At 40.9% G+C, this 17,061-nt stretch overlaps 1 protein-coding gene across 9 annotated transcripts in view; it reads right to left on the bottom strand.

The window, feature by feature from the left end:
- Positions 1-17,061, bottom strand: part of LOC117429545 (BCAS3 microtubule associated cell migration factor) — a 174,238-nt gene that overhangs the window by 128,370 nt on the left and 28,807 nt on the right. For all 9 annotated transcript variants that reach the window (XR_009308967.1, XR_009308966.1, XM_059001332.1 and 6 more), the window contains exons 14-15: positions 12,310-12,443; positions 5,549-5,813 (exon numbers count right to left, since the gene is read on the bottom strand). Coding sequence is in view for 7 of the 9 variants with exons in the window: in XM_059001332.1 (XP_058857315.1) it covers positions 5,549-5,813; positions 12,310-12,443 (399 nt within the window). In the remaining 2 variants the exon portion in view is untranslated. The remainder of the gene's footprint in view (positions 1-5,548; positions 5,814-12,309; positions 12,444-17,061) is intronic.

Genomic DNA, 17,061 nt, shown 5'->3' with positions numbered 1-17,061 from the left:
TACCTTGAGGACTGCTTTGGCACAGAAGGGAATAATCACTGACGCTTCATTAAGATGGTTTGGTTTTGTGTTCTGCAGGTCTGTATTGCAGCTCATAAAACGTTGTGTTTGTTTTTGTTTGGTAGTTTAGCTTTTTATCTGAAGCACGGCTTATTAACTGTTACGATTAACATCTAAAACCAAGCTGGATATTTGCAATGCTATTTACACACATAGCATGTTTGGAATACACTAAAAAACAAGATACATTCCCCCCCCCCAAAGCTAACTGAAATGGATTTAGTTTAACTTTAAAGAGAAGTGGCCACAGAATGGTCTTGTTTGAGGGGATACAATTACACCACTGACAAGTAAATATGAGAAAACGGCACCCCCTAGAGGACACAATGTGCATGTCATGCAACAGGCTAAGCAGCTTTTGTCCTTTTCATTCTACATACCAGATCATTCATTTATAAATCTTAAGATAAGAGAGGCATGCAGCCTGTAACAAACACCAAGCCCATGTGCAAGACAACATTACAAGACATTACTGCATGGAAAAACAAAAGGTGTTGCATTTTAGCACAGTTTATTTATTTAAAACACAGATTATGACACTACTAAAGAAAGCATTACTCATAAGAAAACAAGTCTGTTGATCAGGAAAACAAAAACAACTAGATCACTAAATACTCATACTCCAATTATTATTATTATTATTATTATTATTATTATTATTATTAATGAGAAACAACAACAACAACAACAACAACACCACCACCACGTACAATTGACATTTAACTATATCTATACTGGTATGTTAATCTACAATTTAAAAGCACTTTGGTTTGATGCAGAATTCTTATATTTCTATGCAATTCTGATGTGAATATAGTGTCATGTTTCCCCACCACACACAGGTGTGCCACATGCCTGTGGAAAAGGAGTATGAAGTGTATAATTGTATTGCTGTATTGAACAGCATAGTTCATGCACAAAGCTTCAGTAAACTGTCATGACTGTGGTATCAGACTCTTATGGACTGCTTGCAGCACACCACAGTATAACGTCTTTTAGTAAAGCTGCTCTGATATCACTGCTGGAACAATTTATTTTTACTCTGGTGAATGACAACAATGGGTGTGTGCGAACAGATTAAAAACAAAACAAACAAACAAAAAACACCCAAAACAAAATTTGTGTTGGCTTGTTAAAGGACGAAGGAAATCTCCGTTTTATCAGCTGTGAATTAACAGTTTCCTCTGCTTCACTTTTTTGGTAAAGAAAACAAAACAAAAAAGCCCACGTACACATGGCAGGCTGGCACACAAGTTCTGAATTAGGAAGATAGAAAACAAGCACATAGCAGAAAAAAAAACTCATGCAGTTAAAACTGCAAAACCGGTTTCAAAATATTCTGTAGTATTTTCATCAAGATGCACACCATGCAGCCCAGAGAGAAGAGGATAGAGCACAGCGAATGAGCTGCTTCACTGGAGTGAGGACAGAGCACAGCGAATGAGCTGCTTCACTGGAGTGAGGATAGAGCACAGCGAATGAGCTGCTTCACTGGAGTGAGGACAGAGCACAGCGAATGAGCTGCTTCACTGGAGTGAGGACAGAGCACAGCGAATGAGCTGCTTCACTGGAATGAGGACAGAGCACAGCGAATGAGCTGCTTCACTGGAGTGAGGACAGAGCACAGCGAATGAGCTGCTTCACTGGAGTGAGGATAGAGCGCAGCGAATGAGCTGCTTCACTGGAGTGAGGATAGAGCACAGCGAATGAGCTGCTTCACTGGAGTGGGGATAGAGCACAGCGAATGAGCTGCTTCACTGGAGTGAGGATAGAGCGCAGCGAATGAGCTGCTTCACTGGAGTGAGGATAGAGCGCAGCGAATGAGCTGCTTCACTGGAGTGAGGACAGAGCGCAGCGAATGAGCTGCTTCACTGGAGTGAGGACAGAGCGCAGCGAATGAGCTGCTTCACTGGAGTGGGGATAGAGCACAGCGAATGAGCTGCTTCACTGGAGTGAGGACAGAGCACAGCGAATGAGCTGCTTCACTGGAGTGAGGACAGAGCACAGCGAATGAGCTGCTTCACTGGAGTGAGGATAGAGCACAGCGAATGAGCTGCTTCACTGGAGTGAGGATAGAGCACAGCGAATGAGCTGCTTCACTGGAGTGGGGATAGAGCACAGCGAATGAGCTGCTTCACTGGAGTGGGGATAGAGCACAGCGAATGAGCTGCTTCACTGGAGTGAGGATAGAGCACAGCGAATGAGCTGCTTCACTGGAGTGGGGATAGAGCACAGCGAATGAGCTGCTTCACTGGAGTGAGGATAGAGCACAGCGAATGAGCTGCTTCACTGGAGTGAGGACAGAGCACAGCGAATGAGCTGCTTCACTGGAGTGAGGACAGAGCACAGCGAATGAGCTGCTTCACTGGAGTGAGGATAGAGCACAGCGAATGAGCTGCTTCACTGGAGTGAGGATAGAGCACAGCGAATGAGCTGCTTCACTGGAGTGAGGATAGAGCACAGCGAATGAGCTGCTTCACTGGAGTGGGGATAGAGCACAGCGAATGAGCTGCTTCACTGGAGTGGGGATAGAGCACAGCGAATGAGCTGCTTCACTGGAGTGAGGATAGAGCACAGCGAATGAGCTGCTTCACTGGAGTGGGGATAGAGCACAGCGAATGAGCTGCTTCACTGGAGTGAGGATAGAGCACAGCGAATGAGCTGCTTCACTGGAGTGAGGATAGAGCACAGCGAATGAGCTGCTTCACTGGAGTGAGGATAGAGCACAGCGAATGAGCTGCTTCACTGGAGTGGGGATAGAGCACAGCGAATGAGCTGCTTCACTGGAGTGGGGATAGAGCACAGCGAATGAGCTGCTTCACTGGAGTGAGGATAGAGCACAGCGAATGAGCTGCTTCACTGGCTGACTGGAGTTCTCTTATCAGACGTCAGCGGGGTAAACAGCACAGGGCTGACGCTCAACTTGAAAACACTTTAAGCTATTTCAGCAGGTACTGGATAGTGCTTTGATACAACAACAAATACACTTCCACGTTCCTCCTTTAACAGCAACACATGGCTGGACCCTGAACACAGACAGAAAGACACATAGCGGAGATATTTACACAGACAGGTTTATTCTGTGGCTCACTGCTCTGCTGTGTTAACTCTTTTATACCAGATATATATATATTTCAGGGTCTTTACAGGATACATGCTTCTGACACACTGTGAAATGTCACACCTGAATTTCCTATTACAAACCAGCTGCTATATTTAAACTATTGAAAACACATTGCAAAGTGATCTGTTATTTTTACGAAGACCGCCTGCTTTGGGAAGGAACCAGAAAAGTATACATCCTTCAAAGTCACTCTGATGTCATGAGCGATAATTATGGGGTCTTGTGTTGTGACTATTGTGTGTCTCTGTTTTACAGATGCATCATCTGATTCCTGTTGCCCAAATGAAGCTGATAAAATTGTATTCACATAATAGGAAGATGACAGGCATGTGGTGTTTTTGTTCGTGACCAAGTCTCCAAAAGTTGAAAGTTAAGAAAATAATTAAAATTGATGAGATGAAGGCATCTCTTAAAACGTCAATGTAATTTAACAGTAAGAAAAGCAAAGCAAAAAAATGTTATATTTATTTTTTTGTCTAATGGCTTATTACATTTTTGTAGATCCTTATAAAGTATAGCTAAAGACTTTAATTTAATTCAGGCTCTTGCAACTGAAGCCATGTTTGACCTTGCCAAGCAGTGCTGCTGATAATGCATACTGGATATTAAAAAGATATAAAAAAAAAAAAAAAGACTAAATGTTGAAGTCAGTCAACATCTAAAGGTTAAACACATTTAACAGTGACACAAATAACACGCTTTAAAACAGGAAAAACAACATCAATCACACTGTGAGGAAAGCTGGGAGAATATTAAACCACATGCTACTTGGGCCAGAGTATATTTCAGAACTTATTTGATGATGTAATCACCGCAAAATCTGACCTGAAGAAAAACTGGCAGCTTTTTAAAATGCAAAAATTGGATCTTTAGGAGATCACAGGCTAAAATGTGGTCACAGAAAACGCTTCGTACGGCAGAATCATCTGTTACAGCAGATACTGCCTGCAGTTCAGCTGGCGGGGCCACTCTGAACAGGAATAATTAAAAAAAATATATAAAATATAAAAACTTTAAAACAAGAAAATGTGAAGGTGTCGTCTTGAGCAAAACATTTAAGAGCTTAACAGAACACGTTCCGTTTTAATAAGAAGGATTTCCATATGATGTAATGATAAATTGCGATTCAGTGAAATAATCCACTATCTTTTTAGCGCGCCGTCAGTCATGAGACCCCAGCTTATCTACACAGTACAAGAAGTTTCTCTGCAATTAATGTCTTCACGGTTAATGTTACAGATTTGACAAATCAACTGAATAAACTTCCTACTGAAAATTGGGCAGCAGTGTGGAGTAGTGGTTAGGGCTCTGGACTCTTGACCGGAGGGTTGTGGGTTCAATCCCCAGTGGGGGACACTGCTGTTGTACCCTTGAGCAAGGTACTTTGCCTAGATTGCTCCAGTAAAAACCCAATTGTATAAATGGGTAATTGTATGTAAAAATAATGTGATATCTGTATAATGTGAAATAATGTATAATGTGATATCTTGTAACAATTGTAAATCGCCCTGGATAAGGGCGTCTGCTAAGAAATAAATAATAATAATAATAATACTGTATTTGTGAAATCTCACTAAACAGGGTCTGGTTGTAGGCTACTTAGTCAGTTAAATAATGACAAGAATTTGTATTATAATGGATATTTGAGAGCTCCCTTTCAAAAAGGACCTAAATAATCCTTCCGAAAAGAAAAAGCGAATTTCCGATATAATTTCCGATACTTTGTTTTTTTCTTGACTGGCTAATGCCGTTCCCACTATAGAGGAATGAAGCCAGTGCTTTGAAACCGTGGGTTAGAACAGTCTAAACAATGGCAGCAGACATTATAAGCAGTTCCAAAGGACTCGGATGAACTCTGGAAGTCAGACGCAGGCTGGAAACGTATCTGCAGCCCTGGACATGTTTGACAAATAAACGGGACGGTGTCGCACAGGGTTAGTGCTCGCAATCCGGACGGAATACTGGGACAACTTTGGCAGAGTTAAAAAAAATAAAAATAAATAATAATAATTAAAGAAATCACTGCTGCTAAATGTGCAATCAATAAAGGTGGGAGTGTTAATAATGAATACTTTAAAATGGCAGCTTAATTTAGGCATTCAAATGTACGTGTGATTCTGTCACTGAGGCACAGTGGTAGCCTCTTCATTACTGCAGAATGTCTAGGTGGACCAGATTCTTTCCTGTTTGCAGGAGGACGCTCCTGCATTAGGCCCCCAGTTTTCTGCAGTGTCTTTTGGTGGAAGCACACTAGAAAGGATTCCGAAAGTACAATGCTGCTGTTCTTTTGCTTGCATTGAAAATGTTTCATATAGTGTGCTGTTATCGTTACCCAGCCACCACACGCAGGCACTGTGATCTTACCATGAAGCGGGGATCCCGAAGGGCTGCCCGACAAGCCAGGAACCGGACTGCAGCGGCCGCCTTGCTTCGAGGTGAGCTCCTGTTCAATCTCTTCTAAACCAGCACTTTTCTGGAAGCGGCTCATCCGGTTGACGACGCGGGGAGACATGTGAGTCCGCACACATGGCTGCCCTCCATAGGGGTTAATGGGAAAGACGTGCGACGTGCCCCGCAGTGTGCTGATCACCACCCACCTGCAGTCAGGGCTGAAGCAGATATCCTGGACCTGCATGTCACAAAGGAAAGAGCCCATTAGAAAGACAGGCTGGTACAGTATGCAGTCATCACCTCTGTGTGTACTTCACTGCTAGCTGTGTTCTGGGGAACTGCAGGTGCTGCGCTAGAAAAATACAGTTTAAAGGATTTCAAAACAATACACTTTTTATTCAATGGTCAGAAAGTTCAAGATCCCCAGAGCTCCTGGCACTGTACAGGGCATTCTTGTTATGACACATCACTTTCCTCTAATAACTGTTAACTTGACCACATCATTTTAATGAACAAATTAATTGCCAATTACATTTCACTGGGGTGTGCTGTGTATGTGGTGGGAACCCAATATTAAAAGCAGAGTTTACTATAAAACCAAGTTAGGTTTTAAAATACCAAGCTAACATTAAAGCTGGCATGTGGCACTAAAGGCCTGCACAGTACAGTGCTTGCATTGGTTACCAGAACTATGGGCTTACTCTCATTTCAACCTACTTTCCAGTATGCTTCCTACTCAGCTAACAGGCTGCATTGATAAAATCTCAGCAAATATTCCAGACATGCACTGCTGACAAAGGAACACAAAAATGTTCATTATCATGCATGTTTTCAAACTATGGCTTCAGTCTTTAGAGAAAAACAGGGGGATTTCAGTCAGGTACTTTAAACACAATACCAGACTGTTTGATTGTCAGTTCAGAGCAGGCTTCTTTATTAGAGAAAGTCAAACATTGCCATTTACATCCGCTGTTTTTTTTTTTTTACTTTGCAAATCTGAAAAAGGTTTTTCAGCCAATGAGTGTCAACCTGACAGACCTCCAGGCTTCCAGGCTTGTTAACTCTACAGTATTGTGTCTCTGTGCATCCTGGGAGGAAACTGGCACCCTTTCGATCTTCTCATATGAAGACTGAGAACTAGAGTCCTAGAACACACAGCAGCTGCAAAACTCCTGCAGTTACTTTGCTGTGCGGCTTTAAGAAATAGCACAAGAAACATTGCATTTCATTTCCCCTGAAGCATACAAAAGGTTCTAACTTCTTAACTGGGTTACAGGTTGAAGATAGATTTGTATCCTCCAAGGACATACCCATCTTTGATACAGAAAGCTTGTAATACTTTGGACCAGTGTAAAAAAATAATAATAATAATAAAGGCCGGTCAACCTGTCAGCATTCACCTACAATACATAAAAGCACTGCAATAAAAAACTGAAACGATGTGCGTAGGAAGAAGGAACTTGAAAATCTACTTAATATCTGGATTCTAAAAACCAAAACCAAAGACCAATGACTTTTTACACTAGAGTGTCAAAATCCTAAACTTTAACACAAGGTCTCTTTCACAAACAAAAAAAAAAAAAATCAAAGCTGTTTAAAAACCATGACCTTTTTGGTCACTGTACTGCAGTTTAAAAAGTGTAAAAACTATGCAAATCTGCTTCCAGCTCATGGCAGCGGCTCTTTATCATTTCACTTTATTTACCTACACAGACTGAGGCCAGTTATAACAGCAGTTTGTGAGTCAGAACAAGCAGAGTCAGGCAGCCAGAGAGATAAGCCAGGGTTCCTGCCGTCAGCCTCCCAACATTATCACTTCTGTTATTTGTTCTGCTCCAAGATAATGCAGGTTTCAGGCCTTTTTACTGTTTACAATGTGAGATCAAAGTGAATGCATGGTCAGGCAGCAAACCTAACATTAGTCAGTAACAAATTAACAAGGACTCGTCTCGTTTGAAATCTCTTAGCCTGTATGGAGGCTTCTGCGTAGGGTATTTTACCCCCTTAACAATAACACTGCCTGCCATAAATAACAGGGTGGCAATGCAGAAACCCACTGAAAAGGGGAGATCACTGTTAGTGGCTCAGAGGGCTGGAAGGACCCACGTTCAAATCCTACCTTGCACTAACATGCACAGATTTATTTTTATTTACAGAAACACAAGAACGGTGTGTGGGCTTATTCAGACGCCAAAGTAATAGTAGAGTCCAGTCTGCGTTTTTTTTTGTGTGTGTTTTTATTTGCTTTTATCCTAGACCATTGTACCCTGAGATTCATAACTATGTATAAAAAGTGTTGACAGCTTGACATTTCTTAGACCTGATATCAATTCACAGTAAATACAATTACCATGCTTAACATGAACATGCATTCATTATATAAAACATCTGAGTAGGTGTAAATGGAAGACATACCCCAAAGATTACATTTAAAAAGCACATTCTAGTTAGAATGGAGAGAGCCAGCCCGCCCACCCACACTGGCTTTCAGGAGCCGAGGTGCAGGGAGCAACAAACCTGACTGGCACTGCTGCGATCCAAGCCCGTCAGGGCTAAATATTTGTTCTGCAGAAGCAAATAAAGCTTAGCCTGGGCCAGCTTTGGCAATAGATCCCCTGGTGAACTATACTAAGAGAACGGTTTGAATGGGAATTGCTGTCCAATAAATAGGAAAGTGTAGCCACCTGGTCTAATTGCTGTTACCAAAAAAGTCACTATAGTTTAATTCAGCTGTGTACCAGCGACACGTTTTAACATAATAAATGTTCTGATGTTTAGACTGGATCAATAAGAAAGGTACATGTTAGCCTGCTCAGGAAGAAGTCGCTTGTGTATTAATGTTAAAGACATTTCAAACTAGCCTGCTCAGGAGGAAGTCGCTTGTGTATTAATGTTAAAGACATTTCAAACTAGCCTGCTCAGGAGGAAGTCGCTTGTGTATTAATGTTAAAGACATTTCAAACTAGCCTGCTCAGGAGGAAGTCGCTTGTGTATTAATGTTAAAGACATTTCAAACTAGCCTGCTCAGGAGGAAGTCGCTTGTGTATTAATGTCAAAATGGCTTTTTTGTATCAGTTGAGGGAGTCCAGTTGAACAATGGAGTTCATTTATGCTTGGCTTTACTGGGAAACACCTGTCTCAGACTGGGGAATAAGTGGTCACTTCAATCCCTCCAACAATGCACTTCAAAAGCGGTTTGTGCTGAAGAGCACGCTCTACATTAGAGTTACAATGAGAAGACTTACTTCACTCCCAACCATGTCTAATGCTGCTCAAAGAGCTGAATAACTGCTGTGCATAATGAGGAAGACCGCCAGTGCATTCATTACACATTTCATCAAAAGAGCCAAACAAAAAAAAAACATCTATATATACAAAAAATACAATTACATAAAAATACTTGTGCAAAAGCGGATTCTTTTATTATTTCCTGTTCAGGATTTCCTGATCGGAGAAATGTTTTTAAACCGATTGTTCCCTATACAATGAACAAACATCCCTATTTATCCAGAACTCTTCCTACACAAAATAGCTTCAGGTTCAGAATTATTTTTAAAGGCTATTAATACAGAACAGGCTGGGCTGACCATCTATGCATGCTTTTAAGAAAGTCCCCTAATTGTACTAAGCATGAGAAGTAGTTGCAGCTTCATGGGAGCGATTAGGCTGGGACGCCAGGTTTAACACCAAGGCTCCTACTGCTAAAGTGCTTTGGGCTCCATCAGAGACTCCAAACCAGCAGAGGCAATGTCCGGGGAGGTCTGTGAGCAAAGGATTGCTCTGAAACCGACCTGCCCTTCCCCCCGCAACATGAAACCTTCATCTCAAACAATATTCTCAAATGGGCACTACAGCGCTTTAGTTTCCAGAGTTTGGCATGTCTGGACACCTTACATGCTGAAAAGAAACCGGCTTGAAGATGCAGTTACTGCAATGAAGACTTGAGATGTGTGGCTTCCTTGGCCAGTCTGTTTATCTAAATAGCAAACCCAGCAAAACCACACAGGTGTGCTCCCAGGCTCCAATATTGAACATCCACAACTTCAAACTGCTCCATCAGAATCGAGTACAGAAACGACGTGGCTATGTGCCACCTTCTGTGTAGTTTTTCAAACAAGACGGACAAATGTTCATTAAAGGGGTCCTATGGTACAGCACGTGCTGTTTCTTATTACTTTTGAAATCCTTTCTACTCTACCACAGGAAAAAAAAAAAAAGAACAAACTGCACTAAAATATAAAGCCTGTGTCTTTAAAAAGTTTTACTTTAAAAATGTTCACAACAACATCTGGCAAAAGCCGTGTTTGATGGCTCTGGTGTGGGCTTTGGGTCTGGTTTATCAGGTTAGGCTAAACAAAGGAGGCCTTGATTCTCTGCCCCCTTGTCCTCAGAGGCTCATGGCGTGGCTCACATTATCTCAGCGCTATTATCTCACTGGCATCTCTGCTGTCCGCCTACCTTTGCTTCCGGCTGAGGCAATCACGTGGCCAGGACTGGGACAACCCGACAGTGAAACACATCTTAATAAAACAGCCCACGTTAATGAGGCAAGAGCCACCTGGAATGCACCATGGTTTGTTTAACTTGGATACAAACAAAACAAAAGCAAGGGAATACACGGAGTAGAATCATATAATATATATATATATATATATATATATATATATATATATATATATATATATATATATATATATATATATATATATATATAAACACACACATATTGTGCCATTAATGGAGTTCTGTGTCTTGCTGAAATATATTTATAAAGGAAAATATAACTGTACAGTAGAGTAGTGTTAGAATGACATTTTTTGTTAATGTGTTAATGATAGGATTCCTTTGGCAATTACAGGCGCCAACATCATCCTGACGCTGGATACTTGTAGTATCGAGGGAGCTGTTCGACAGCCAGCACGCCTTTCAATGGTGAGACATTGGTCTACTTTCCACCCACTCTCACTGCACCACTTCCATGCCCTGAATTAAAAATCAGAGGATGAACAGAGGGAATTTTTTTCACATCGTCATACTGTGGCAGAGATGTATTTTATGTGCTCCAACATGAGAGTAAATAAACTACAACTGCCCCGGCACCACAACCCCTTCGTACAAAAGAATATTTCTATGATCTCCCCACTGTCTGCTTTCTGAAGAAAATGAGTGTCATATGCAGGAAGTTTGAAACTGCATCAACAAGATAGATTTGTGACGGGGGGGGGGGGGGGGGGGGGGTCATTCTTCTGGGTGTTGAACTGAACTCCAAGAACATTTACACTTTTATTAACACTATTATTTTTAAGGTTAAGAATAATTTTGTACCAGATACCAACACTTTACCCTACCACTAATGTATGCATTTGTCACAGGTCAAATTCCCATTCTTTTTTTTTTTTTTTTTATAAATTTAGTCGTCGCCAATTATTTTTACCCCGGTTTTCACCCCAATTTAGCATGCCCAATTATTATCTGTATCCCCGGCTCACCGCTCGCAACCCCCCCGCCGACTCAGGAAACGGAGGCTGAAACACGCGTCCTCCGAAACGTGCTCCTTCCAAGCCGTCATTTTTCGCACTGCAGATCCACAGCAATGCTACCACACCTATAGTGCCGGAGGACAACACAGATCTGGCGGCTCCGCTGCAGAGCCACAGGCGCCCTATCGGCCACAGGGGTCGCTGATGCGCGGTGAGCCGTGGATTCCCCTGCCGACCTAAGCCCTCCCTACCCGGGCAGTGCTCAGCCAATTGTGCGCCGCCCCCTAGGAACTCAAATTCCCATTCTTAAGATGAAGATGAATGGATAACTCTTTCAAATAAGCAGCAAAAAAAAACACAACCACACAACAACAACAATGTGGAACTGCAAATGAACGCAAGTATTTCCAATTAAATGTTAATCCTCAACTCATTCAAGTTGATGATTAATATAGGGTTACAAAAAGAAAATAAGCAAACACAAATTTAATTAAAACATTAAAAAGACTTGGCAGAAACGTAGCTGTATTCAGTATTGGTCTCCCAGACTCCTCATTGGCTACTGAATTAAAAGGAAGCATGCAACAGCTCCTGGGAATTGTTGGCAGGCGTTATCAAGGGCCTGTCCAGTTCCAAAACACTGTAATTCAGGAAATAGGGAAACCTGTTTTCACATGTTCTAATAAAATAAGAAATTGATTTCCCAGGTAGATTCCGCCTGGGGAGATGAGCAATGTATCTGTTCTGGTCTTGATAGAATGTCCTGGACAGACTGCGTTCCACAGCCGGCACAACTCAAGATATATATCGAGGAGAAAAAGATAAATCTTCCAACACTCGAGTACAGCAGCGTTTTATAAAATGCGAGTTTATCTGGCAGGAAAAGAATCATAACTTCTGAAAGAAAAGTTAATGGATTACCATTTTTCAAAAGAAAGCTCTGTGGAACTTCAAATGTGATTAATTGGAAAGACACGATGTTAAATGAAACTACCCCAGAAATTATGAAAAACAAACCTTATATAAAAAGTTGTCTTTCATTTACAGAACATGGAAAATACAGATAAGAATCATAATTCAATTCCAGGTAATTAAACATGTAAAATGTTTGGTCTGGCTAGATTTTGGCTAGTGTTTTAGCTTTATAAAGTGTAAGCATTTAAAGCTATGCTTGAGATTATGGCTGTATGGAATGCAAGCTTACTGAAATGAAGATGATGGATCTGGAAGGGATTGATGCACACAGTAACCCACCTTGGCCTCCGTCTCCCCTCTGTGGAGGGTGTACAGATGATGCACGGCACTCTGCGACGAGGACCACGGGTGAGTCAGAACTTGAAAAACGTGGAAATCGTGGCCTAGTGTGTCAGCAGTAACAAGCAACATTCCTGAAAAACAAGGATACACCGTCATTGTAACTCATTACTAGCTGTGTGCTGTCCTGGAAACAGACCCTTCTCTAAGGGACATGCTAGAGATATGGAGAACAGTTTGAAACAATGTGTTCTAAACACTCTGCATTGTTTTGCTGCACTTTAGGCTCTGAGAAGTTGAAATGTGAGGTCAGTAGAGTTGTCCCATTTGCTTTGTTTGCTAAAGATAATCCTGGGTTTAAAGCACTCTGCTACTCACAGCCTGTGCTTACTAGATCAGGACCTTACTTATTACCAAGACACCAGCTTTACAATAACAAAAAACTAGATTTAATTAGAATCATATTGATTTTAAATAGAATCACAGTAGACTGATTTCATGTTGACAAGGCAATTTCTTATTTCAAATCAGTAAAACTACAGAAACACTTTTTTTTTTTTTTTACAGCACACTTACAAAGCCACATCAAAACCACCACTAAACTCACACTTGATTTTTATTTAAAAAATAAATACTGTATGATTGCAAAAATGGCACAGCCACATTAAGATCTAACACAGAATATACAAACCCATAATCTAAAGCTAGCATTTGAAACAAGCTCTTTCAAATGAGTGATGTACTCCGATTGTGTCCATGTCATTCATACAGTGATCATCAGTCATTTTCCTATTTCTAATCTTTAATGTTGAGGGTGCGATGGCAGGGTTTGAGTGGTGCCAGTGTTTTTATTGTGTGGTTTGTCAAATCTAAAGAGGAGGTTAAAACAGCACAAGATTAAAAGATTCAATGACCCAGATGTGAAAAAATAAATAAATAAATAAATAAATAAATAAATAAATAATATGCAAAAAAAAAGTTTAAACTAAGTTTTGGGTACAAGAATTCATTTACTTTGCTTCCAATTTAACTGCTTACTATTTTTCACACCAACTAACTGCCTGCCTGCAAAGTGAAGGAGGAGATGGCATCTCTCTTTAATAAAATACTAATAATACTGTGACCGCACACATGAAAAGAGAACAGAACGGGTACTGAATTAGATGGTGGTTCACTATTTCTGCTGTATCAGAAAACTAAACCAGACTATGGCCTGGCCAGAAACTAAAACCACACCCCAAATGAGGTGCCAAGCCACAAGAAGCATTTGCGTCAACTGGGAATACATGGAAAAGAAGGGCTTCTAATTATAGCGCTGGAAACGGAAGTGCAGAGTGATTAGGAGTCGAGGCGCTGCGGTGTGTTTATCTGGGAGCTTCCTCTCCCTCTCTCTCCCTCCCGCCTGCCCGCTCGCTCCCTCGGCCTGGGTTTGATAGATGAGGCTTGGCCTGGAGGGTGGGACAGAAGTTGCTGATGGGACACAGTGTTCTCCAAAAGCCAGTGGAGTCTGGAACCAAGCACAAGGGCTTTTGTGGCCTTGTTGAAATACAGGCCTTCATAAAAAGAGGCGTCTGTTGGTTAGCCCAAGAAACTAAATTATAAAGCATGCTTTTCAGCACTGGTTAGCCGCTATAACATTTCAGAAACCTGAGGACGCTTCAACATGTCTGGCACATCCTATTTATAACACCTTACCCAGTGTTTATCTGTTATTTATTGCATTTATACAAGACCAGCAAAATAGTGTTATTTTTAAACAGAAACCTCCGATTTATTTATATTTAAGTGCATACAGCTGATTAGGAAACAGTAATTCAAATACTGTACATGCAATTATCACACGTGTTAAAAAAAAAAAAGTGTTATCGCTAAGCTCAAAATAATATTTACACTGTACTTTATATCCCAGCAAAAACATTTCTGGGGAATTATACTAAATTAAAGTTTGGACCAGTTGGACCATTAATTGGAAAAGTTACAGAATTAAATGAGGGACGAAACTTTTTTTTTTTTTTTTTTTTGTCGCCTGTTTGTATGCTATTTTTAACTTTCAAAAGGAAATCCTTAGCCTAACAATAGCACTGGTGCGATATGGAAAGTCATTTTCCCCTTCAAGGCCCTGCAAGCGCTGTTTAATCTTTATCAGCGTATTTATTAAAACTGTGGAAAACACATTGAGAGCAGCTGAGCAGATCAGGGCAACAGATCAAAGGCAGCCCGGCACTGATTCTCCTTTCCTTCTTTGAGACTACAGCTGAGTGAATTCAAACCAATGGCCATTATACGCAGAAACCATCAAGATAGCAGACTGACTTGCTAACACACAGACTCAGCAGGTCACCGCACAGTCAACAACTTGTTCCATCTTTTCCATACCAATGATGATTCTGTCACTGCAACTGCTACTACTAAACACCCATAGATTAGAGCACACAATATAAAATCACACATGCTGTGAAATTCCACATAAAGGATGTCTTAAGATTGTATTTTTCTGGGTACATCAGCTCAAAATATTTTCCTGAGTATTTTGGCTCAAATAGATTCTCGAAGCCGTGCTGCAGATCCATCTTAAAGGACGAACCCAAAACCACAATTGCAATTCAATGTAACACAAAGGCGTTCCAGGTTCATCTGATTTACAGTCAAACATAACAGAAGGGTATGTAAGTGTCTGCTTTATAGCAAGACCACCTGTAAGTTGCATATATTAATAGATAGAAACGCACTTTCCTTGCCAAGAGGCAGTAATTAGTTTAATATTTAGACGTGCTGCATTTTACAACTCTAACCTGCTGTGCAACATTGCCCTCGTCCACACGTCTTTATAAACACACACACAGGCCGTCATGGTCATCTTTATTTAATCTCAGTGCTTGCAGGTCCTGGTTCATTTTTAATGATATACCATGAACACTATTCACAGAATAAATGCATGGGTTTTCTTTAACGGTTTGACTTGGTCTCTCTGTAATTTTAAACCAAGAATGGACTGCCAGACACCTCACTATATTGAATCAGCCAGGTCAAGCCAACCCTGTCTGGATCCAAGATCCTCCGTTCTCACACGGAGCAACAACATGAATGAAATACCAAATAAAGAAGGACAAAACAGCTCATTTAGTCCTTTAGGTTTGTGTCTAAAAGCATGGTTTGTTGGTTCCAAGAATTCCCCAAAAAATGAACAAGAGGGCTAATCTATAAAAAAGAGTTAACCAAGCCCTAACCCGGAAAGGTTCAGCAAAGACGGGACACGAAACCATTCCCGAATGTAAGAGTCATGATCGTGTTCTCCACCCGTTTCGAAATGCTCTGTAAACGTGCATTCTTTAACAGAAAAAAAACATCTTTGTTTAAAATGCCTCTGACCTAAGGCTTTTTTGTTTTGGACAACAGCTAATAACAATATAAACAGCAACAGCAGAGTGTCATCAATCGCTCTGGACCAGTGTAATGAATTGCACTAAGAGACCCACACTGAATGCATTAACACTGAACTTGAATCTGTCTGTGTGTTTGGAATATGAATGGCAAGTTTATCAGTATAGTCAAATGTTTGTCGGTTTAAGTGGAATTAAAAAACATTAAAGTACAAACACTGCAAAACTATAGCAGGGTACAAGTGACATTATTGTGTTTCGTCTCCCACACATTATAAATAACAAGACGACAGTTCATGATTTGTTTAAAAGCTTACTGAAAACACAACTTGGATCATGGTTTTGCACCAGTACAGCACACTGAATGGCGCTGCATATGGGCAAAGTAAAGCAGTAGAATGAATTAATTAGATTTGTTCAACACTCCATGCCGACTGATTATATATTACAGGAGGGAGGGCTGAGGGGGTAGGAGCCTTTAAAACAACAAGGTTGCTTATAGAAACAAGTAGGGAAGTGTATTTAACTTCAAACAAAACCTTCAAACTGAAGAAAAAAAAAAAGCTCTAAGACAGCGACAAAATGTGTTTTTGAAAGTAGGTTTCCCCTTTAAGGACTTCTGCTGAAATTCCCCGGAGCGAGTCCACTGAACTAATTGCAGTGAGAAACACACAGATTCCTTGATTCCTATCAGTTGCGTGATTCAAAGCAATTCTGCCGAGAAGCTTGACTGGCGCTCAGCACTCTGCCCCGGCTCAGAGGGCAGCTCCTCGAACCCGTGTCCCGTCCAGTCCAGTCCAGAGTGCAGAGCTGAACCACACCGCTCCGTGCCCTGCCCGCACGCAAAAAATCTGCTGCCAGTAAAATATTTATTTAATTCAGAACTCTGTCTCACAGCTAATAAACAAGAATGGCAGCAAAAAAAAGAAGAAAAAGAAAAACAAACTGATTGCAGCTGTTAAAGTGGACGGTTCACAACGGCGTTCCTCTGCATCCTTTAATTATATTCCTATGAATAGATCTCAAGCACCACACATTGCGTGCCAGATACCCGACCAGCCACCATGTTCTACCCTTTCTGTTCTGCTGCAACTCCAACATATACAATTTACTGTATTTTTTTTTACATTTGCCTTGGGATTTTTTAATTTTATTTTTACTTCAAAGCCATAATGAACCAATTTCCCTTTCTTTCTTATTTCCATTTTACTAATTATTGGGCTACCGCAATACACTTACTTAATCACAATTACAAACATTTTCCATCTCATTAATGTCCTTATTTGAGGGAACTTTATTGTTAAAGGGTTAAGAGACATCAAGGATTTTCAGCTAATTAAAATAAGGGCTCTCTCCTCAGTCACCCCAAAGC

The sequence above is a fragment of the Acipenser ruthenus genome, chromosome 26, assembly GCF_902713425.1.
Source record: "Acipenser ruthenus chromosome 26, fAciRut3.2 maternal haplotype, whole genome shotgun sequence".
In the NCBI taxonomy this organism is placed as follows: domain Eukaryota; kingdom Metazoa; phylum Chordata; class Actinopteri; order Acipenseriformes; family Acipenseridae; genus Acipenser; species Acipenser ruthenus.
Note: the sequence above shows the minus strand (reverse complement) of the source record. Positions and strands in the feature narration are given on the sequence as shown.